Source organism: Rhipicephalus sanguineus, chromosome 7 (assembly GCF_013339695.2).
Source record: "Rhipicephalus sanguineus isolate Rsan-2018 chromosome 7, BIME_Rsan_1.4, whole genome shotgun sequence".
In the NCBI taxonomy this organism is placed as follows: Eukaryota; Metazoa; Arthropoda; class Arachnida; order Ixodida; family Ixodidae; genus Rhipicephalus; species Rhipicephalus sanguineus.
Genome location: NC_051182.1, coordinates 66,523,978 through 66,548,219, shown reverse-complemented (window position 1 = coordinate 66,548,219; position 24,242 = coordinate 66,523,978). Strand labels below are relative to the sequence as shown.

Here is a 24,242-nt window from a genome sequence, read left to right as displayed (position 1 = left end):
GGTGAAAAGTAGCAGAAAACGAATGGGAAATCAGAAAAATCTGAATAATTACAGCAGTCCTGCATGCATAGTAATAACGCGTGTTCTATGGCAACCCCCTTCACGAGCATTGCCTTCTGTGGATGAGCAGAGTGGACGCGCTACACTTGGGTGTGCGCACGTGGTTCCCTCTATTCAAGCCATCCTTATATGTTTCACTTCTATACTCCTTTTCACTTTTGCAGCGAATAGCAGTAACATCTGTTAGGACCGATCTTTCTGTCACTAATGCAAGAGATCCATCCGCTATTAATTTCGCTGAATATCGGTATTTTTGCGTAGGCTGAAGTATCATAAAAATTATTGCAATGAGCATAAATACACTGAATCAAACCAGGAACGAGTGTCGACGTTGTCTTAAACGCACGTAAGCTGATATCATCCAGGCGTGTTGTACTTCACGATGACGTTGCTTCGCTCGTGGATCCACTTGGTGACGATCCATTTGGAGCCCCACAGCACGGGACAGCCGACGTGCGTCGTAAGCGGGTCAGCTTGCCTCTTTTGATGCCAGAAAGACATGTGCTCGGGGAACTCGCTTCCGTCATACGGTTCCACGTCGTACCAGAAGAGGGCGTCGCCGACGCGGGGTTTGACGGCGACGCCCAGACTGACGAATGCCGTGGCTCCCCCCGCGGCCACGTTGGTCAAGTACATGAGCACGGTGGCGAGTCGGTTGCCGTTGTCGAGTTCATGTACGCTCGCCACTGTATCGAACTCACTGGCATCTAAATGGGGCGTGTAGTGTCCTGCGAGGCCGTAGTTGGACACCTGGTACGCCTCAGCAGATTCCAGCGACAAACCAGTTGTGACTTCTATGCGCCGAGAAAGCTTCTCAAGAAGCTTTCCCAGAGCCAAGAAAGCTGTGGGCAGTAAAAGAAATGAAAGCGTATCACCATTGAGAGTTGTTCTTCCGGGTAGTTTTCGTATAAAATAAGCAACAGTCGCCATAGGTCGCCAAACTCACTCATTAGTCGACTCACTCAGATTTAGATCAGGCCATGAGTCTGAGTCTGAAAGAGTTCGGGTGGGTAATATTTGGGTGAGTTTGAGTCCGACTGAGTCCGGCTGAGGAAATGTTTAGTGAGTCTGAGTCCGAGCGAGTCCGGTTGAGGAAAATATTCGTGAGTCTGAGTCCGAGTGAGCCCTAAGCACAAAATATATTCTTGAGTGAGTCTGAGTGAGCTTCACCTTCTATTGCCGACCTATTTTTCTATCTACTCATCTTCAGCATTACTATCGGTCTTATATCGGTTGGTGTAAGTTTATGCTCAAGTATATTTACACGTGTCAACGCACGAGCATTCATGCGCCATCGCAATATTTATTGTTCAGGGGCGTTAATTGGGGCGAAGTGCCATGGACCCCCCGCACTCTTTCACGGGAAGTTCATGATAAAATATCTTATGTGAGTCGTGTATTTCATAAAAGTGTCCTTAATGAAGTGAAACCTCCGATAACACGTATTTGAAGGTACAATTGAAAAGGCGTGTCGTAGAGCACCGATATGTGATAGACTGGCTTTAAAGAGCATTGACGCCATGATCGAAAAGCTAACTTTACGCTAACGGACTCATGAGTCGACTCACTCAGACACAGGTCAAGCTGTGAGTCTGAGCCTGAGTGAGTCCGGCTGAGTAATATGTTGGTGACTCTGAGTCCGAGTGAGTCCGGTTGAGAAAAAGTTTAGTGAGTCTGAGTCCGAGTGAGTCCGGTTGACGAAAATTCTGGTGAGTTTGAGTCCGAGTGAGCCCTCAGGGCAAAATACGTTTGTTGAGTGAGTCTGAGTGAGCTCAAATTTTTTTTGCCGACCTATGGTGGACACAAACGTTAGTCCTTCAGTGTGTACACTAAAAACAGTTTGCAACATTTGGGAGTGTTTTCGCCCCACAACAATAATCGTAACCTAAATTGCTTGTGTTTCGTGTCTTAAAGAAAAATGTTGACCGTCCGTTTCGGACACGCGGATGTTCTTTTATAGCGAACCTATTGAAAACGACCACTACAAGTGCTGAAGAGGGCATGCAATAGCACTTTTGCCTCAGAACAATGGTCGTGGCAGCGCTGAGGTTGACCGTGGTGTTTTCCGCGACCACATTCCCTACGCAGGGTACCAAAACCAAGGAGAAACGCGATCAGTACTGCGCGGTCAGTTTATTGGGGCGGTTACAGCATGATAAATTTTGTTTTTTTTCAGTGGGAGCGTCTTGCTACCTCTCCTTGTGCATTGCTGTGTGTCATTTACAGTTTAGCTATAACAACAGCAAGGTCACATAAAGGCAGACCTGTCTTTATCTTATTTACAACATTTGTTTCAACATTACTTTGATTTGCATTGTATGCTTCATCCTTTAGGTATGAGAGTTTTAGATTTCGTTAGATTTTAGATATTTATTTGCTGGACTACTGACATGACTTTCAAAGAAACTGGAATCACTTCGGTACTTCTATCCTCATAAATACGAATTACCGGCAGTTTTTTTGTCTCAAGTGGCTCAAGCTGGAGGATGTGCTGAAGAAGTGTGCAATGTAACATAGGGCAGTACGACACAGCAGGAACTAACCGAAGCTTTCTTGCAAAACATATTAGAGCGAAATGTACATGCTTAAGTAATAATATCTTTACAATTTGCTTCCAGATACCTGTCTTGCGTCAAGTTACCTGCCTACCTTTCCAATGCGCTTCCAGCTTGGCAACCCTCCAACGATATTAGGGGCGTAGACACCTGCCCGCTTGAACTCGTCCCTCGCTGCTGACCGGATGTAGCGCACCTCCGATGAAGACATGAAGTCGCTGATGACCACTACTCGCGGCTTCAGCGACAGAACCTCTAACTTGAGTGGCTGAAGAAGCAAGCGCGGGTCTCCGAAGTTCGTCGACATCTTGCATTGCAGTCTGCTGTCTGAGGGCCTCAGAATTCCCTCTTGGACGCACACGTTCTTGTAAATATTGATGTCTATTTCCGGTGGCGAAGGGTAGACTTGGCCTGCCGTCGTAAATATTGACTTCGCCCATCGTCGCGACCACGACCATCGCTCGTCGTTGGCTTGCAACCAGCCGAGTCCTAATTGAAGCCCGTGAAAGGAGGTGCCACCAGTGGTAGACGTCGTCTTGGAGAGAGCTGCTTGGATCCAGGCGGAGGTATTTCCAAACGCCGCGGTCACCAAACAGCCCCTGGCTACGTATGTAAAGTCTTCGGCTGAAGCGGCCGGCAGCAGTCTGGACTTCATGGATGCCATCTTAGCGACGGAAATATCGTAAAGGTGCTGCAGTTTGCAGATTCCAACAGAGGCTCCTGCGACGTCACTGTCCTCGGGCCACCACTGCCGGGATGTAGGCGAGAGGAATGCGCCGGGAAGACTCCGGAGAGAAGCGGGCTGTGCGCCGAGCGAAGCGTACGAGCTGAGTTCGGTGAGTCTACTCATGAATAAGAACGTTCCCAATGAGCTTTGCTCAGGTTTAAGCGACTTGGTAGTCCGCATTGATTCGTAGTCGCTTATGACTACGCCCAGCATATGCTCTTGCAACAAAACGTAGAAGCGTACGTCTTCGAGAGCCATGTTCTCGGTGCCCATGCATTCCAGCATGTCTTCCGTTGCCGTGAATAGGTCAGAGGCGCATGAGGCAACGTGTAAAGTGAACGCTAGCGACGCGAGACTTCCAAACCACATCATCTATTTGCATTATCTCGATGGTTAATACCCACTATGCAGGCGGCGATGTGTAGTAGCTTCGGTTTTGTGACGGAGCGCACACTAGATGCTGCTGTAGTACTCTGCACTGAATGTGTGGGGACGCGCGTCGCGACGTACAGTCGCTTATGGAAATTGAATGACGTTGAAGAAGCCCACATCTACCGCACCCGCGTTTTGCTTAGCACTGACGGAAAAATATTACTCTGAGCCATGTATTAGCATACGCCGACTTTCCAGTAAAACTCTACACGAAACGGATCCCGGGATTTCTTCGCGCCCGTAGACAATTAAACACTCCATGAATTGAAGTGAATAGTGGCTATTCACATTGTAATTACGCACGCAACATTAAATGATTTGGTCAGCCGCCTGAAATGCTTAGGTGATTACAAAGTAGGTGTGTACGTATACCCGTGAAAAGCGTTGACTTTGTATTTTTATTGATGACCTTATATGTACAAGAATCACTTATTGCATTCAAGGTTTCATCTTGAAAACCAGACACAAAAATATGCATGCCATCATTTCTACCCAGTATTAGCGATGACTGTTTAATAAGTTTTCGCATGAATGCTAGCCCTCCTGAAGAAAGTAAGGTTAGGAATGTTATTCGTGATTATATAACAAGGCTAACTTTGAAGCAATACGCAACGAATTGGGCTCATTTCTCGACAGTCTTTAACGCAATAGCGTTAAAGACTGTCGAGGTAAAAGCGGGGTACAAGTGTATATCTTTAACGCAATAGCGTTAAAGAGCTCGTTTCGCAGAAATTGCGGTGTCGGCGTCGGGGTCGGCGTCGTTGGTTGTGAGCGAAAAATAATCATATTCTCCGTGACCGCAAAATCGAGAAAGATGCAAATAAAATAAATAAAGAATAAAAAATCTTAGGTTCGAGTGAGAATCCAACGCAAGCCGTCTGCGTGGCAAGCAGGTGTTCCACCACAAAGCCACTCGATTTCTTGGAACTGCACTGAAATTAACTTTAATGCATCGCAAACATACGCGTCCTGTGTACAGGTGTCACAGTACGAGATGTAATATCGCAGTAAAACGGGGTACAAGCGTATATTGCCGTCGGGCGTCACACCATGTGAACTGCAAAGCGAGTTGGTGGTTTAAAACCGGCCACCCATTACAAAAGGCACACACATTACTGCGCGTATTCCCTAATAATATCTGGGCTTTAACGTCCCAAAACCACGATATGATTATGAGAGACGCCGTAGTGGAAGGCTCAGGAAATTTCGACCATCTGGTGTTCTTTAACGTGCACCTAAATCTAAGTACACGGGCCTCTACCATTTCGCCTCCATCGAAATGCGACCGCCGCGGCCGGGATCGAACCCGCGACCTTCGGGTCAGCAGCCGAGCACCGTAACCGCTATACCACCGCGGCGGACTGTGCGTATTCCCTTACGAACACGTAGTGGGTGTATCGCAACTTTGAAAAATTATCAGGTGCGTAATTGCTGTTGGTTTAAAGCATGCCACCAATTACAAAGGGCATACACATTAGTTCGTGCATTCTCTTACACGCACGTAGTGGGTACACTGCTGTCATAAAAGGGCTGTTGAAGAGGGCGGAAACCTTTACCTTTACTATAGGTATGTCGAGTGTGTGTGTGTGTGTGTGTGCGTGTGTGAGACTGGGCGACTGAACATAATGACAAGCGAAATAGAGCACGATGAGAATGGGGCCGGATATCGCTATCGCGTTGAACGCTTAAAGGCGAAGCTTAAGCGTCCCCCAATTTTTGTATTAACTTTGACACTCGTTTAGTTCATACTAACTGGGATATTTTTGTAGATCAGGTACGTCTATTGTGAAAAGAATACATTCCCAATCGTGTCATCATTTCTAATACACATGTCCCTTGGTATAACTCATACCAAGGGACATGTGTCCCTTGGTATGAGTTATACCAAGGGATATATCTAAGCCCCTATCTAAGCGTCTATCTAACAGAAAGGAACAGTTCTATCGCTTAGCCAAACCTTCTTCTAATCAAGCACGTTGGGATATCTATAACATTGCTAATCGTGCGTACTTAACTGCACTACAAAAAGCTAAAGATAATTACTTATCTCTTGCACTACGCAAAATGCTCAAAACAGATATTCGTAAGTTCTGGCGCATCATTAACCCCTCTTGCGCTAGCACTGTCATCCTAAAAGACACAGAAGGGGAGGTAATCCGAAGTGACGCTTGCGCGATAGCTCTTAACGATACGTCTTCGAAGAATTTTTCGGTTTCGTTCAATATTCACCTACCGGACACTAATGCCTGCGATCATGGATTCTGTAGCAGTTTGTGATGTTTAGGACGGTTCGAGCGCTTCTACTATTGTGCAGCGGCGCAGGAAACACACGGGGAGACGTGTTTAAAGATTTAAATACCAAATGCAAGGATATGAAAATAAGTCGGTGGTGTGGGTTCCGTCGGGACATCCACCACAGACCCCGAGGAGGAAGAACGGGCGGTGGTCCGGTGATCTCACGACTTTCGAGCAGCGGTGGCGGCGTCTAGGAGATGCCTGGACCACCGCGACCTCGGACCTCGTTTTGCGACGTCTTGATCACCATCCGGGCGTGGCGGTTCCACGTGCGGGTTACGCCCAGCACAGCACCGTATGCGCCGTGCTGGAATGCTGCTCGCCCCAGCTGCGGTGCGGCAGCTCAGTCACCGGCGTTCCTAGCCTTGGCCGGCGCACCGCCAGGTACAGCTCGGGTGCACAGCTCATGGGCTGGCGGCCCACGTCCGAGTCTGGTCCGTCACTCAGTACGGCTCGGCACCGCTCGGCGACCCTCGGTTCAGCCGGTAGCCCCAATCCAGGCACCTAGATCCTCAGAACTTCGACAGGCCCCTCGAAAATTATACAGCTAAGCAGTACGCTACTAGGCTGTTTAGTTTTTTCGATCGATGGGTAGAGATGGCCGAGCACGGTAAAACTTTTGAAGCAGCGCGAGATTTGATAGTCGCAGAACAGCTTACGAACAAGTGCCATAGCCGTCATTCTTTGTTTCTTCGCGAAAGAAACTGCAATACGTTTTAACAAATAGCAGAAGCGGCAGACCACTTCATGGAAGTCCAGCGGCAAAACAACATGCTTGTTTTCGAGAAAAAGAAGAAAGCCGACAGAAAAACCATGGGGAACCTGGCAAGTCTCCAGCCGAATGTTTCATTTGTGGCGAGCCAGGACATCAAACGTCAGATTGTCGCACCAAATCCAGTCAACCCTATTGTGGCTCTCACCGGAAAGCGGGTCATGACACTCAGTCCTGCAAGCGGAAAGGTGGTGGTGGGAAGGAAGCAACAGCGTGCCTTTCGTTGCCTGTAGATGCTTCAGGACGAGAGAAACCGAGGCGGTGCAGTCAAAACACGGGAAAAGCGTCTGGAAAACAAGCCACTGAAATGTACAACATGTCTGTCTTGCCAGGAGAGGTGTTTATACAGAAGGTGTTAGTGGTACGTGACACGGGCAGCAACAGTCTAGTTGTACGCAGATCTTTGGTCCCCGCTAGAGCCTTGATCGGTACCAAGGTACCTGCTGCTCGCGGATGGGAGTACGATTGAAGCTCCAGAAGCGGAGTCACCATCTCTTCACCTTATTTCAGTTGTCACGCCATTTTAAAATATTTGAAAAACCACCTGTACGACGCCATAGTCGGGAATGTCCCTGGGGCACGCGACCACACAGACCCGATCCAAAGTGGAAAAACTTCACGGAAGTCACGGAAGGCGAGCTCGGATTCAATAGACAGGAGCGCAAGCACACGTCGGTAAGCGCAAACGATCCTGTGGTCGTTGGCGCGGAAGTCGCGAAGGAGCACCACAAGAGTGATCTGACACTACTGAACGTGTCAAGGCAGGTGTTTCAAAGGAAGCAAACAAGATTCGTGTTTGGTTTCAGGGCTGGGCAAAGATACTTTGAAGTTGTATCGCGATCTGATACAAGATACTCAGGCAAGAAGTATTTGAGGTGCGCGATCTTCTAACAATTTCTCCTTTATGAGAGAACATCTGCAGCCCAGAAAACGTGTCAGACGTGTTCTACAGTTGCATGAAGTGCCGCAGGACACCGCCGCTATTCAAAAGCAATACAGAGACATTGGTAATGTATGGGATGGAAAAGGATAGCTTAGAAAGATTAGAATAACAGAGAGCTGAGCTAGTTGGTAAATATTCATTCTAAAAAGACAACGCGTGCAAACACGGACACAAGAAAGAAGTCAGGACACCACAAACGCCGACTAACAACTGAAAATACGCACAACGGCGGAAAAGAAAGAAGGCACGAAAACTTATCTGCGCATGCCCATGCAACAGGCGAACCTATCAATCCGGCACGCGTGGCGGTCTACGTCGAAGATAACTGTTTCGTGGAAGAACTTGTGCTGACAATCCATTTATGATTTTGAAAACTCATTGAATTATTTGTTATTGATTTGGTTTGAATACATAGAAAACACGAAGACACAGAGGAAATAGGGAGGGAACAGGCTAACTGCCACCTAAAGGGGCACAACGCCTGCCTGCTCATTTGGGAAAGAGGAAACATAGAGGAAAGGAAGATAGGGAGGAAAGAAAGAGGAAAGAAAACAGGAAAAAAAACAAATAACACAGACGTAAACACAATTAAGTGGTCACATGGAAAATGTCTATAAGAGAAAAGGAGACGTAGGCCAAGAGAGCTTCTGTTCAGTGAATGCTTGTTCTGTTAAATCCGGCATCGGTACCGGTGGTGCTATAGCTGTTAGAATCCTGTTTGCATATAAGTCAATGTCATTGCATGCAAGTCAAACTTGCATCAACGAAGTCCTTCAAATCGCCGATGTGTGAAAGCCACGAGACGCAAAGCAACCACTTTTTAACACGAAAGTGTTTTATGCCAGGGTCCACCAAGAGTTCAGTGACGTATTTCCGTCACGGAAATGACGTAGAAAAAATATACACGATCAGATGGCAAAGAAGAAAAGGTACCGTCCACGGGCATCGAACCCACGACCGCTTGGTCCGCAACAACAGATGCCGGGCACGCTATCCACTGCGACACGGTCACAGACTCTGAGGCTTTACGAACGCGCCTTTTACATCTACCACTCTCCCGGTCGGCGGGGTGGTGTTGACCTCTGGGAGTGGTAAGGTAAAGTAATTCGTCATTGCTGTGGCCTCCGCGACTAGCACCTGCAACGCGTTACGCGTCCATCCCATTCGGCACGTTTTCAATAGTTGAATTTTGCCAATGCCTTAACACACCGCGAGGTGGCGATCTCAGCCCAAGCGTCGTAAAAGCGTCGGCCTCGCTCATAGCATCACGCTAATAAATAGCGAAGACAGCTCTGCGACGCGCGCCTGCCTCACCTGGCTGTAACACCGCGTTCCGTGCTCACGCGCTCGCCGCTCTCCCCGAGAAAAATCGCGGCCGGGCTACCGGGGCGGCACGACGCGCTTTGCGTTTCCCTCTAGTCCGGCCGTGGTGTTCAATCACATTTTAACATGCCGCGGGATGGCGACCAAGTTCTGCGTCCAATATGTGACGCTCTTCTGGCTATCACACCTCGTTCTCTGATTACGCTTTCACCGTTAACTTCTACAGCTACCACAAGGGTTTGTTTAATCATATATAACATGGACGTTAGTCGTCGGGATGGAGATGTACCACCAATCATCAAAGTGGGTGCATACACGTTAAACGGTGCTATAGCTGCCAGACATCGATATACATTGTACAAACTCTCATATATCAAGGTAAAGTAAGCATTCAGTTACTTCTGTAAGGGCACGCTTCACTTTCGTGTTATTCCGATTTCTATGATGGAGGGATCAACCGTGTTTTTTTGCATTCTTCAGACTCCGTAACGACGCACAACGCAAGAGAAACTTCGATAACGACACTACAGCGGCATCACAATTTGTACAACAGACACTGCACGCACTGGAGTACACGGCACCGGATAGTAGCTAAGAGCCAAGTGCCATAGCACTGACACAACTAAAAAAATTATACCATCGCCCGCTAAAGGGGACCATGAGGCGATGCGAAGCCGGAGCACTTGCACGATCGCGTTCCGTTGGCGTTCGTTGGGCATGCTACCGACCTCGCGTCGTGGAATGCTAAGAGGAACACTACGCGTGTCGTGTATTCCCTCTAGCCTGGCCAGTAATTCTCACAGGGTGAGCGGGGAACGCGGTCTACAGGCGCGCGAGAGGGGAGCAGCGTAGCAGAGGAGAGAGAGGAGCAGGGGACGCGCATGCGCTGGCGTCATCACGGCGCTGCGCAGGAGAGAATTTCGGCATGTCGAGCCCGCATTTCAGAGACGTCAACCGAAGCAAGCGCTGGACTGGGGGGGGGGGGGTGATTCTTAAAAGGAAGAAGGAAATGAAAATGAAAATTGAGTGTAGAGTGCACGATAACTGTCTCTCAAGTGAGGACACCTCAACCGATACACTCACGGGGGACTGGGGATTGAAGGGACAGTGAGAGTGAAAAGAGATGGTAAAAGAAGAAAAAGAAAGGTATGAGTGAAAAACACAAAAAAAGGAAAAAAAAACAAAAAAAAAGAAAAAAAAGGTGAGGGGGGGGGGGGCAGGAGAACGGCCGTCCGAGTCACCGTGGTGAGCGGCTAGAAAATTCGTTCGACTAGGCCGGCATCCTCGAGAAAAGCGAGTAGGGCCGCAAGGGCTGATCGGCGACGGTGCACGTGGCCGGTGGGATGGAGCAAGTCCTGTAGGGTCGCACACGGCAGTCCGACGAGTCGGTACTTCATGACGAGCCGCTTCCGCGCAGTGTTGAGAGAAGGGCAGTCAAGCAATAGGTGGCACAGGGTTTCGATCGCGCCGCAATCGGTGCAGTTCGGTGCAGCGGCGCCGCGAAGACGATGCCTGCGTTCCGCGGGCCGCACCGAACCGGTCCTCAAAGCAAGAAGAAGCGCGCGCTCGCGGCGAGTGAAACCAGTGGCTGGGATGGGAGGAGGGGGGTGTCCGGCGGCGACCCGTGCGTCCGGATGCTCGCGCTCCAGCTCCCGGTGAAGGTTGTTGCGTGCCGAGTCGAACGAGCTGGCGTAATCTGTCAGCGAAGTCTCGGCGGAGTGTGCTCGTTTTGCGAGCTCGTCTGCAGCCTCGTTGCCCGCGATGCCGACGTGTGAAGGGAGCCACCTGAGGGACCACGTCACAGCCTCGTTCCTGGAGGGCCAGCAGGCTGAGAGCGGCGCGCTGAGCAAGAAGGGGGCCTCGTTCCTCCCTCGCGAGCTGGCGCAGGGCAGGTTTCGAGTCGCAGAAGATTGCTGCGCTAGAGACGGCCGGCGAATTGCGCAGGAGGTCTGCAGCCAGCTGGAGCCCGACTAGCTCAGCTGTTGTTGAGGATGCACAGTATCGCAAGCGGCACTGTCGTTCCGAGCTGAGCTGAGGGGCTATGCAGGCGGCCGCGGCTGAGCGATCCTGCAGGACGGACCCATCGGTGAACACTTGCGTCCTCCCGGCCAGGTCCTCATACATCCGCGCCGCGGCCTCCTGAGCAATGGCACTGAGGGGGTGTGGCGTTTGGATCGAATGCCCGGCAGGTGCAAGTTCACTCGAAGGGGCACTCGACGGTGAGGGGGTGGCCAGCGCGAAAGGCGTTCGGGATCGTCAGCCACAACACCGTCGTACACGTCGATAAGTTGGCCGACTCGTGAGTTTGGCACAGCACGTAACCGCGAGAGGAGGGGACCTGCATCAGGCGCTCGGTGGAGACGCTGCAAGTGGCACAATGCGCGCAGGTCCGTCGTGAGCGACGCAGGCCACGCACGAGCCTCCGCGAGGGTCTCGGCCACACGAGAGCCACGAGGCATTCCGTGACACATGCGGATCACTCGGCGGTGGTCCTGGTCGATCAGTCGCCACTGTGGCGCCTGGAGTTTGCAGATCGGCAGTGCGTAGTGGATGGCAGACAGAGCCATCGCCTCGTAGATGGTGCAGGCGAAGGCAGCGGGGCAGCCGTTGCCGCCTGCGAGTAGCTGGCGCACGGCCGATTCCACGCGACGCATCGTCTGGCGTACACGTCGCACCGCCGGGAACCATCGGAGGCGATTGTCTATCGTCAGGCCGAGGTAGCGGACGGTGCTACTCCAAACTATTGGTGCACCATCCAGCTGAAGGCACGGAAGACGTCGTCGGGCTTCAGCACGGGGGTGGACGACTAGGGCCTCGGTTTTCGGCGCCGAGATCGTGAGGCCGATGTTTCTCACGAAGGCGGCCACACATTGGAGGGCCTCCTGCATGCAAGCGCGCACCACCGAGCACTTTCGGGTCGGTCCACGCACATACAATGCGACGTCATCAGCGTACACCACTGCGCGAACAGGGAACACAGCCGTTTCTGGAAGGCACTTGACGAGCGGCGCGAGTACCAGATTAAACAAAAACGGGCTGAGGACGCTGCCCTGTGGGACGCCACAGCTGACAGATCGCGGCGCACTTGTCGCCCCGCCCACGCGCACAGTAAACGTTCGGTCAGTGAGGAAGGCCTGAACGTAGTTCAAGAGTTTGCCCTCAACACCTAGCGCGCGCACGGCACTGAGGATAGACGAGTGGGGGAGCGAGTCGAACGCCGACTTTATGTCAAGGAGGAGTAGGATGGTCATTTCTCCATCGTGAAGGGCTTGCTCGAGGGTGCTCACGACTGCAGCAATGCAGTCGATGGTCGCGCGATGTGGCCGGAATCCACACTGCTCTGATGGGAAAGCGTTGCGCACCTCCGCGATCCACTGTAGCCGGCAAAGAGCCATCTCCTCCATAGTTTTGCCCGCCACAGAAGTGAGGGAGATGGGCCTGTATGACGTCACCGAACGCGGCGGTTTGCCTTGTTTGAGGATAAGGATCATTGAGTAGAGATGTTTTTTGCTTTAGTCTTGTTCATGTATAAAATAGCACGTTTTTTTTCTCGTTGTTTTGTATTTTTCATGTTGTAACCCACTCCCCTCTGTAAAGCTTCGGCGATTGAGGGTAACAAAATAAATAAATAAAATAAATCGCGGAACGCCATTCTTCCGGGAGGACAGCACTGGAGAAAACTCTGTTGAATGCATCCAACAAGAGTGGGCGCTGGGAGGCATCCAGGTTTCTCAACAGCTGATGAGTGATTTTGTCCGCTCCAGGGGCGCTGCGCTTGCGCTTTCTGAGGAGGACCCGTTCCAGTTCGTAGAGGAAGAAGTCCTCCTTGCAGAGAGAGCGAATGTCAGCTGAGGTGATGGGATCCACGGGAGGGAGCGGGGGTGCGGCGTCTGTCGTGACTCCGCCAGCGCTCCCCGCTCTAGGAGGAGGAGGAGGCGCGAAAGAGGCGGCAAGCAGTTCAGCAAGCTCCCTTTCAGTGATGCCCTGCGCAACGGCTACGGCGAGCACTGGGTAGCGCGACACTTTAGGGTTTATCAGGACGCGCATGATGTGCCAGCCGCGGCGACGTCCTCGTGGATCACTCAGAGAGGAACAGACGCCCGTCCAACTGCGGTCGCGTAGCCGCTGGGCGTGCCGCCGGCACACAGCGTCGAGTCGGTTGTACTCTGTCCATGCGCCGGGGACCGAGGAGCGCAGCGCCCGCCGCTGTGCTCGTTGGCGCACTGCGCGGAGGTTGAGCAGCTTGATGTCAGGGCAGGGCGTGCCGGCGGGAACAACACAGCGCGTTGTGGCACGCTCAGCACAGTCCGCGATGCGCGAAAAGAAATCATCACTGCTCTGCACGCTCGCGCACAGGTCACGGAAAAGTGGCCACCGTACAACACTGTATTCACGAACAGCACCACGGCTGGGGTGGCACGGGAGGAGTGTGATCGGGTAGTGATCAGAACCAGCAGTGTCAGCGTGGCGTTTCCACTCGTAGGAGCAGCGTTCTGACACCAGCGCCAGGTCGATCACTGTCGAGGCCGCACTGCGACGGATGAAGGTGGGTTCCCCGGAGTTTATTACGAGGAGTCCCACCGAACTGATCGCGTCGCATAGGTCCCTACCGCGCGCATCCGTGGTACGGCAGTAACGCGTGCAGCGCTCTACCACTTGAAGGAGAGGAGACTAGAGGAAGAGAGTAGCGCATGCGCCGCGAGAGCAGAAGCGAGAACGCAGGAGAATCGCAAGCAGGTGCTGGGAAAGAAGTGGAGAGAGTAACGCGCAGCTGTTGGAGAGCGGAAAGGAGGAGAGTAACGCGCAGCTGTTGGAGAGCGGAAAGGAGGAGAGTTACGCATGCGCAGTGTCAGTGCGGACTACCATGCCGCGGGACATACCCCCGAGCAAGCGATGCCTTCGCATCTAAAAAAGGAAACCGTGAAAACAAAAATGTCGTCTGGGTGTAGACGTTCGCGCGTTTGTCGAGACGATGCGAGCGCTACGACGTGACTCTGCTCCCTGAATAGGGACGCTCAGAGCTCATCACCTGCCCTCGCTCTAGTGGAAAGATAAAATAATGTCATTGTCTTTAGTTTTAATCTGGTGGCTTAGTGGGAGCAGTATCAGCATGGGAAGCGGAGTTCAAACAACGCTTGTTGTTTTGAACCGCGTTGTTGCGATCGCAGTATCTTGTATCTTAAGGTACACGATACATTCTTCAATGTATCGGAAATACAGATACTGATACACGTCTTGCGAGACGTATCGCGATACAGATACAAGATACCTAAGGAGTATCTAAAATAGTATCTAAGATACATGTATCTTCGATACTGCCCAGCACTGCTACTATAGTACAGCGGTTGGAAATCGTAGATATCTCGGTCATTTCGTCGACAAGTTGTCTGTCGATAGAGCCGGCGACATGTCGGAACGAGAAGTCAGCCTTCTCGTTGGTGAGGTATAAGCCGTCAAGGCTGGTTGGCCTGGATAGTGCTACGTAGACCAACATCAGTGGATAACGCCTGCATTCGTAGATTACCTGGGCATATGTAGCCTACGCAGCCAAGTCTACAAAGCGGCTGTCAATGAATCTGGCAGCATCCTCGGTCAGCATGAGGCCATCGCGCAGCCTCGTAAGAAATGAAGAGGACACTGCGTCGTTCTGGCGGACTAAGTGCACATTACGGTGCGGTGATGTGAATATCACGTGTAACTTTCGTTCACGTATTCCTCCGGGGTGGAGCAATGCTTCAATATAGCTTGCTGAATCATAGGAATACAAATGTAATGTTTATTAGACTGCTATAAAAGCGATGCCAACACTAAAACCACAGACCTTAATCTCATATGACGCCTGTATCTTAGGAATATCATGTATTGTTTATTGGTTTCTTGTAAAATTAGATAGCAAGCATCACAACCACAATTGACGTTGCAGCGATATTACGCCCGCTTATGCTGTTTTTCCAAACCAGTTTATCGACCTGGCGTGGCTCTGTGGTAGAATACCTGACTGCCACGCAGAATGCTTGGGTTCGATTCCTGCCGAGATCCTAATTTTTATTCTTTCCATTAGTCGGGTCAACGCTGCCGATGTCGGTTTTTCTTAACGTTCTCACATAGTTACAAATGTCTGTTCTCGCCGTTCCTGGGTAGATAATGTTACAGGTAGCTCGTTTAATAACTATTCACAATGCACAGTGCAGGGTGGACAAGATGGCGACAGTCCAGCAGCAACCAGCAAGCGACGTCGTCTTCCTCTTTCATAGAGCCACGCTGTCTGGTATCATAACCCCCCGGCGGTAGAAGCACCGTCTCTGTGCTTAATCTACACAGATGTGGTCGAAGGAGGGTAATAAGGCTTGAGCCGAGACACGTGAACGATGTCGCTCGTAGCTGACGATGACGGCGTTGGATCGGCTGGGATGATCTCATACGTGACGTCAGTCACCTGGCGAACGACACGGTATGGTCCAGTGTACCGTGACAGCAGTTTCTCAGAAAGCCCCACACGCCGAGTGGGTGACCAGAGAAGCACAAGAGAACCCGGGGAAAAGTGCACGTCTCTATGACGACAGTCATAGAGCTGTCTTTGGTGCTCCTGCGAAGCTTCTAGGCGGTTACGGGCGAGTTGGCGCGCGTGGTCGGCGCGGGCGATGGCTTCGGCGGCATATTCGGTGGCGGAGGGCAGCAAAGTGTCCAAGGGTAGCGCGGGTTCTCGTCCGTATAGAAGATAGAATGGCGAGTAGCCGGCAGTGTCGTGACGCGAAGAATTATAGGCGAACGTCACATATGGCAAATGAATGTCCCAGTCCTGGTGATCAGCCGCGACGTATTTCGCGAGCATGTCGGTTATGGTCCTGTTGAGGCGCTCTGTGAGACCGTTCGTCTGTGGATGGTACGAAGTTGTAAACTTGTGCTTGGTATTGCAAGACCGTAGGATTTCTTCAACGACAGCTGAGAGGAAGGTGCGGCCACGGTCAGTTAGGAGTTGGCGTGGGGCTCCGTGCACTAAAATTATGTCGTACAACAGAAAGTCCGCAACGTCGGTAGCGCAACTCGTCGGAAGTGCTCGTGCGATAGCGTACCGCGTCGCGTAGTCTGTGGCGACAGCAATCCATTTATTTCCGGAGCTGGAGAGTGGGAAAGGGCCAAGCAGGTCGAGACCGACTCGAAAAAAAGGTTCAGCGGGAACCTCGATCGGCTGAAGGCAGCCAGCTGGAAGGGCAGACGGCTTCTTGCGGCGCTGGCAGGGCTCACAAGCGGCGACATAGCGTCGAACAGAACGGGCAAGTCCAGGCCAAAAAAACCGACGACGTACACGGTCGTATGTGCGGGAACGCCCAAGTGGCCCGCCAAGGGAGCGTCATGAAGTTGGTGAAGGACAGTCGAACGCAGATGTGCCGGTATGACGGGAAGTAAGTCGGAGCCGAGTGGATCGAGGTTGCGGCGGTATAGGATCCCGTCTTTGACGAGATACATTCGTAGAAGCGCGTCACGAGGTGCTGACTCAAGTTGGTCAATGATGGCTCGTAAAGACGCATCCCGGCGTTGCTCTTCGCCAATTTTGAGCAGCTGCGACACAGAAAAAACGTCTGCGATGGTGTCAGTATCGGCTGCTTCCTCCACAGGGTAGCGGGATAAACAATCCGCATCCTGATGCAATCGCCCTGTTTTATACGTTACAGAGAACGTGTATTCTTGTAGGCGTAGCGCCCAGCGAGCAAGTCGTCCTGTGGGATCCTTGAGTGAGGCTAGCCAGCAGAGCGCGTGATGATCGGTGACGACACGGAATGGGCGCCCGTATAAGTATGGACGAAACTTTGCGACTGCCCACACAAGAGCGAGGCACTCGCGCTCTGTGATTGAATAGTTGCGCTCTGCGGAAGATAGCAGCCGGCTTGCATAGGCTATAACACGGTCGTATCCACGTTGGTGTTGCAGTAACATTGCTCCTATGCCGTGCCCACTGGCGTCAGTGCGGACCTCGGTTGACGCTGATGGATCAAAGTGGGCCAAGACTGGCGGAGTGGTAAGCAGGGTCGTAAGTTGAGAAAAGGAAGAGGCTTGATCAGGGCCCCAGTAAAAAGGGGCGTCTTTCTTCAAGAGGTCGGTGAGGGGGCGTGCAATGGTCGCAAAGTCCTTAACAAAGCGTCGGAAATAGGAGCACAGCCCCACAAAACTTCGAACATCCTTTGGAGACCTCGGAACAGGAAAGTTGGTAACGGCGCGAATTTTCTCAGGATCTGGGCGCACGCCTGTGGCATCGACGAGGTGGCCAAGCACGGTGATTTGACGACGAGCAAAGTGGCATTTGGAGGAGTTCAATTGAAGTCCGGCTCTACGGAAAACGTCAAGAATCGTCTCTAAACGATCGAGATGCGAGTCGAATGTGGGTGAAAAAACAATAACGTCGTCGAGATAACACAAGCAGGTGGACCATTTGAACCCTTGGAGCAATGAGTCCATCATTCTTTCGAAGGTTGCCGGCGCATTACAGAGACCGAAGGGCATCACCTTGAACTGATAAAGACCATCAGGAGTGACGAATGCGGTCTTCTCGCGGTCCATCTCATCGACGGATATCTGCCAGTAGCCAGACCGAAGGTCGATAGTTGAAAAATAAGTAGCACCATATAGGCAGTCTAGGGCGTCGTCAATGCGGGGCAAAGGATAAACATCCTTTTTTGTAATCTTGTTGAGGTGCCGATAATCTACACAAAAGCGCCATGTGCCATCCTTCTTTTTGACAAGGACGACGGGAGAAGCCCAGGGGCTGCACGAGGGCTCGATAATGTCTTTCGTGAGCATCTTCTGGACTTCCTGCTGTATTACTGTACGCTCCGACGCGGAAACACGATAGGGACGCCTGTGAGTTGGATTGGCATCGCCAGTATTGATGCGATGCGTAACGACGGTCGTTTGGCTTAAGGATGTACTGGCAAAGGAAAAATTGTCGCGATAGCGCTCCAGAACGTGGTAGAGAGCTTCAGCTTGATCGGACGTGAGGTCCGATGAAACCATCCGTTTAATGTCGACGCCCGAGGAAGGTGATGAAGTTGAACCACGGGCTGAGCTGCAGCAATCATCCACTCTGAAGGGCTCGACATGGTGGTCCTGAAGAGCGGTAATTTGGGCCAGAGAGATACCCAGGGGGAGAGCCTGTGCCGTCAGTGCGAAATTGACAAGGGGAAGGCAAGTGCGGTTTCCCGTAATTGTGAGAATCGTGTGCGGAACAGCGACACCACGCGTAAGCATCACGGCAGGAATCGGTGCAACCATGTAATCGCCGTCAGGTACAGGTGGGGTGGAGGATAAGTCGACGTGTGTAACGGAGTTCGGCGGGAGGCGTATGAAATCGGTGCAGCTGAGACGACTTTGAGGTGGGTCGGTCGGATCGGAAAGGAGAGGCAAATCAAGGTGAAGAGAGCCGGCTGAACAGTCTATGAGGGCAGAGTGAGTGGCTAGAAAATCCATACCGAGAATGAGTTCGTGAGGGCAATGTTCGATAACGGCAAAGAGAACGACAGTGCTTCTATCTTCAATAGTGACCCGGGCAGAGCACATGCCAATAATAGCGGCAGTTCCCCCGTCGGGCGACTCGTACGGCTCGGTTTAGGGCGGGCGTGACAACTTTCTTAAGTCGGCGGCGAAGAGCAGCACTCATAATGGACACATGCGCCCCAGTATCTATTAACGCGCTCACAGGAACATTGTCCACAGTAACGTCCAAAAGATTCCGGTTTGTTGATAACGTTAACGAGGATTTCTTGCGGAGGTCGTCAATGCAGCTCCACCTCCAGAAGCTGCACTGCCTAGTTTTCCGGTCGGAGGCGCTGCGAATAGGTCGGAGAGGCAGCACGGCGAGATTGTGGGGGCGAGCGAGATTGACGGCGAGCAGGGGATGGTGAGCGGTCGTAGCGAGGTCTGGTCAGAGGTGCGGCAGGAGCAGAGAATGTGGTCGGCATAGAAGAAGCAAGCGCTGAGGACGACTGGTTGACAGAACTGGCCTGGTTTGGAGACCCATGGTGTGCCGGTGGAGCCCAGTGGTTGCGGCAATAGCGAGCGATATGACCAACGCGTCGGCAGTTAAAACAGATGGGCTTGTCGTCAAAGGTACGCCATGCGGACGGGTTGCGTTGTCGAGAATAGGTGGAAGCAAGTCGAGGAGCGGACGGCCGACGATAAAAAGGCTCAGCAGAGTACACAGGTGGAGCAGGATTTAGGCCGAAGTTCGATAATTCTTGACGGACGACGGCTTGGATCAAGGAAACCGTTGTCGGGGAAGGGTCAGGCGTTGAGAATGGAGTGACCACCGGTTGCGCTGCCTCAACTTCTCGACGAATGATGCGGGTGAGGTTGTCATATCGAGGGGCCTGGCGGAAGACGTCATCACAAGAGGAAGTAGGCGCTGTGTTCGGAAGGCGCGTGATGCTTTGAGGTACGCGGCGGGCTTTAGCCTGTTCTAGACGGCGGCATTCTTTAAGGATCGTGTCGATGCTCGCGATGTTGTTAAAAACCAGCAGATGGAAGGCGTCGTCGGCAATACCTTTCAGGACGTGATTAACTTTCTCGTCTTCCGACATGCGCTGGTCGGCCTTGCTACAAAGAGCCAGGACGTCAAGAATGTAGGAAACGTAGGACTCAGTCGAAGTCTGGGCACGCGTGGCAAGAGCCTTCTTTGCATCGAGCTGACGGCCAGATGAATCGCCGAAAAGATCGCGGATCTTCTCTTTGAAGAGATCCCAGCTCGTTATTTCTTCTTCGTGGGTTTCAAACCATGTCCGCGGAGTGCCGTCGAGGTAGAAAAGAACGTTAGCCAGCATGAGTGTGCGATCCCAGCGGTGCGTAGCACTGACGCGCTCGTACCGGTTCAGCCAGGCGTCAACGTCGGTAGTACCATCTCCGGAGAAAGTGCCTGGATCCCGGGGAGGCGAGCATGTGACGTAGGTTGTGGCTGGGGCTGAAGGGGTCGGCGGTGATGAAGCTCCGGGAGGCGAAGTCGGACCGGTGACCGACACTTAATATATTGATACCAGACAGCGTGGCTCTATGAAAGAGGAAGACGACGTCGCTTGCTGGTTGCTGCTGGACTGTCGCCATGTTGTCTACCCAGCACCTCCACAAATAATGTTACAGGTAGCTCGTTTAATAACTATTCACAATGCACAGTGCAGGGTGGACAAGATGGCGACAGTCCAGCAGCAACCAGCAAGCGACGTCGTCTTCCTCTTTCATAGAGCCACGCTGTCTGGTATCAATATATTAAGTGTCGGTCACCTGTGGCGCAGACCCGTACACCGCGGCCCGTGGTAAACGGGCATGCGCCACACGTGTCACGAGGATAGGATTTGACGACGTACGCGACAGGATTTTCACGTTATTCATGTCATGACACGACAGTGATATTCATCAAATCCTCTTACCCTCCCATGCCAATTTTGGTATACACCAAGTTATCATGAGAGCACCCTGACGTAGGCGGCTAGATAGACAGATAGAAACGCTCAAAGTGCCAGAAGTTCCCTAAGAAATGTTTCGCATTTAATAAAGGGAAGAGGACACGAATGGGAACTACATTTTTTATTCAACCCTGAATAGAGCTGCAAACAAGTCGGTATATAACTTTGAGGGCAAAAAAAGGAGAAAAGACACATGGGTCTGCGCGAGAAAAAACGATCTGCCAGTATCGCCTGGAAAATATCCACCGCTGGATCCACCGTTCTAATGGCGTGCCGGCGGTCTGATGACGCAGAAGTTGCGTGCCGGCGCAAGCGGCTCTTCTGCAGCACCACCACGCTCGCCCGCTGCCTAAAAAAGAAAAAAAAACACAAAAATGTGCAAATATTTTCCAAAAATTTGCCAAGTCCAGCTTTTATACGCACGGAGAAAAAGAATCTCTTTGAGCATTATTGAACTCTGTGAGGAGTTCGCGATTTTTTTCCTTTAAAGAACAGCATCAACAGTGCAAAGTAATAATGCTTTGCCAACGTAAACTTTTCATGGTATGTGGCCAAAAATTTTCACACTTGCAGCTACATAGTTTTCTAGTACGATCTCATCGAAATAACATTTTCGCGAAATTCGCTAAAAGGAGTTGCAGCTCAGTGGAGACCAACGTTACTAGAACAAACTTGTTCTAGTAACGTTGGTGGACACTTCTAAATCTTTTTAGGGAAGGTAAATATTTTTCTCGACACCAACATTGCTTTTGTGGTACTGGGGACTCGGACAAATTTTTTTTTCATAAAAATATAAAGGGGGTCGGCGGACAAGTACGACGTACTTATCTGAACACACCCACAACGAAACGCGTACGCCCTATACGATGGTTTCACTACAGTGCACCTTTTTACAAAAGTGCCCGTCGAACCTCATAAACATTACCGACATAAGCCAAACTTCACAGGTACGAAGACTGAATAATAGACATTAGGTCACTTCTGTGGTTTAAGCTGATGTAGCCGCAGTCTTCTTATATAAAATTCGTTTCCACCCTATGGAGTTTCACATGCAAGCATAAAAGTGGTTCTCGAACCCACGAATCTTGTCGGAATAAAAGGCCTTGGGAAGCGAACTGGCAAATCTGGACCACGCCCGGCGAGTCGCTAAAGCCCGTGGAGCACTGGTCGAAAGCCACCACCCACTTTAGTTTCTAATAAGATTTGCTAATGAACGCTTATCTCTCTCTTAGTCTTAGCGGAATAAAGAAAAACTCCTTCTATTGTGTCACGTTGTACGAAAATGCACACAGAAATCTTCCCACAACAGATGGCGCAATTTGTCAAAGTTCCGTATTCTTTGACATGTTGTCATGTGCATTACTCAGGGCCGGTACGTCCCCCCCCCCCTCGAAATTCGTCGAGCTTTCCATATTCCCGGGCAGCATTGTTTTTTCTTTTTGCCATGGAAAGACTTTTTTTCGAACAATTAGACCTTGCCCCCCCCCCCCCCGCTGAAAAAAAATACTGGCTACGTGCCTGACTCAGGGAATCAGCGTCCCAAGAAGCGACACCACCAAGATGTCGAGGCCAGCCAAGATGAATTCGGCCACCGCGACCGACGTGCCTGCACAAAGAAAAGAAAAAAAATTGCAGTGGCTTAGCTCGGCTATGCCAGGATATACGTAGCGTTAGCAAAGGTTCAGCTGATTATTCTGAGCTTTCCAGATTTCCGCAGCACGTTTAGCGTTCCTCTGTTCATTCTTCTTACGCTGAAGCGCTAATTGCCAGGCAACTGCTTCGGGATCCGATGACATAAGCTTCTCGGCTCTTCTGCGCCGTTGAGCAGCATTTGCGCTCTCCTTCTCCATGGCGTTACCCACCTGCAAACGCCAGTCAGAGGCGCTATCAAGCGGCACCAGCGCACTGTCAGACGGCGACTGCACAGCGAAGGCGAATACACCATCTCGCGCTAAAGTAGATGCGCCATGAGTAGATGCGAAGCCGGAGCACTTGCACGATCGCGTTCCGTTGGCGTTCGTTGGGCATGCTACCGAGCTCGCGTCGTGGAACGCGAAGAGCAACGCTACGCGCGTCGTATCTTCCATCTAGCCTGGCCGTTAATTCTCACAGGGCGAGCGGGGAACGCGGTCGACAGGCGGGCGAGAGGGGACAGCGTAGGAGAGGAGAGAGAAGGGGAGGGGACGCGCATGCGCTCGAGCTCATCGCGGCGTTGCGCAGGGGAGAATTTCGGCATGTCTAGCCCGCGTTTCAGAGGAAGAGTGGAAAGGGGGAGGGGAGAGGGGAAGTGGAGAGGGTACTGGAGAGGGGAGGGGAGAAGGAAAGTGGAGAGGGGAATGGGAGAAGGTGAGTGGAGAAGGGAAATGGGAGAGGGTAGATGACAGGGGGAATGGTGAGGGGGAGTGGAAAGGAGGTGTGTGGAGAGGGTATGCGCATGCGCAGTAAGGGTGGTCACGCCGCACACCACCACCGGATTGAGCTCCGCCTTAAGATACTTCGCATCAATAGCTGCGCGCCGCCATGGCTACGACATCACCCCTCTCGAAGGCGCAGAGCAGCAGCGGCGAGTCGCCCGCGCATGCGCAGCACGGCTCATGATGACCCCCGCGAAACCTGCTATGGCTAGGCAAGTGTAGCTAACGCTACAAAAAAAAAACACATCTGAAATGCGCAAGCATTCTATGCCGACTCCGATTAGAAAACTATCCACCCCTTTGCCGCACAAGGCGATCGTAGCCATGAAGAAATAAATGTGCACTGTCGTCCTTTATGAAAGAGAACACGCGAGCGCGTAGCCTGCGCTCTGCGGCGGTTGGCCTACAGTGCCATCAACCGACAGCTAAAGAAGACACGCGCTCTTCTAGCGTCATCGATTGGCAAACAAAATAACGACCCATAGCCGGTCATGCCCTCCGGGCCGGTGGACAAGCGCTACCAGATTACGCTCCCTCTCCGCTCGCGAAAAGATTATGGTCCTCGTGCTCGCGACTTTTACTTCACAGATAGAACACTAATTAAATTTTTGGAAAACATTAGAAACGTTCTTTAGCTTCATGTTTCTTACGTAGCGACATCTCCTTCGCTGTCATCACGGCCGGGGTGCTGTGATTGCGCATGGTGTTATAGCATCAAGTGCCGATATACTAAGCGACAGAGTACTTTCTCTGCCGACCGACGAGTACTTTCCGAGTAAGTGGGATTCGCCTCGAAGAAAAATTTCCACGGCGTTCAGGGATACACTTTCGAAAAAGCAAACCACAACCAAACCTTCACCCTGAATTCATTGCTCTCGCCTATATATATATATATATATATATATAGTTTGGGCGAAGCGCAACCCGCGTAAGCCGAGAGACTGAGCTGCGACGCTTCAATTGTGCCCGCGCACCACGACGCGCTGCGGTCATCGCCCGTTGCGCGAGCGCAGAGGAAGCATGATTTTTAGCAGCGATTGTCCACCGGTCATGACTCGTTACCTTGTCTGTCAAGAGATGACGCCAGAAGCGGCCGTGCTTTCTTTAACTCGCGTGTTCTCTTTCATAAACGACGACAGTGTACACACTGTGTCTGCTTAATTTCTATATGCCGTGACAGCGGACAGTGAGAGTCAACGACAAGGATAGGTCCTAAGATCCATAATGTGTACGTTGAAGTCGCCGAATAGTATAAAGGGTTTGTGCTTGTAGGT

At 51.6% G+C, this 24,242-nt stretch overlaps 1 protein-coding gene across 1 annotated transcript; it reads right to left on the bottom strand.

Annotated features, from left to right (window-relative positions):
• Nucleotides 1–417: 417 nt before the first annotated feature.
• Nucleotides 418–3,627, bottom strand: LOC119398734 (prolyl 4-hydroxylase subunit alpha-2). The gene is made up of 2 exons (XM_037665558.1): nucleotides 2,766–3,627; nucleotides 418–902 (listed from the first exon to the last, which is right to left on the bottom strand). Exons 1-2 carry the CDS (start codon nucleotides 3,625–3,627, stop codon nucleotides 418–420), a joined length of 1,347 nt encoding a protein of 448 aa, XP_037521486.1.
• Between the last annotated feature and the right edge of the window lie 20,615 nt (nucleotides 3,628–24,242).

What these genes read in the sequence shown, in the direction of transcription:
- LOC119398734 (XM_037665558.1), bottom strand. Translation starts at nt 3,627, where the DNA reads ATGCTGGAATGCATGGGCACCGAGAACATGGCTCTCGAAGACGTACGC. An exon ending in GGACGAGTTCAAGCGGGCAG is followed by an intron (nt 903 to 2,765) that starts GTGTCTACGCCC and finishes TACTGCCCACAG; the next exon opens with CTTTCTTGGCTCTGGGAAAG.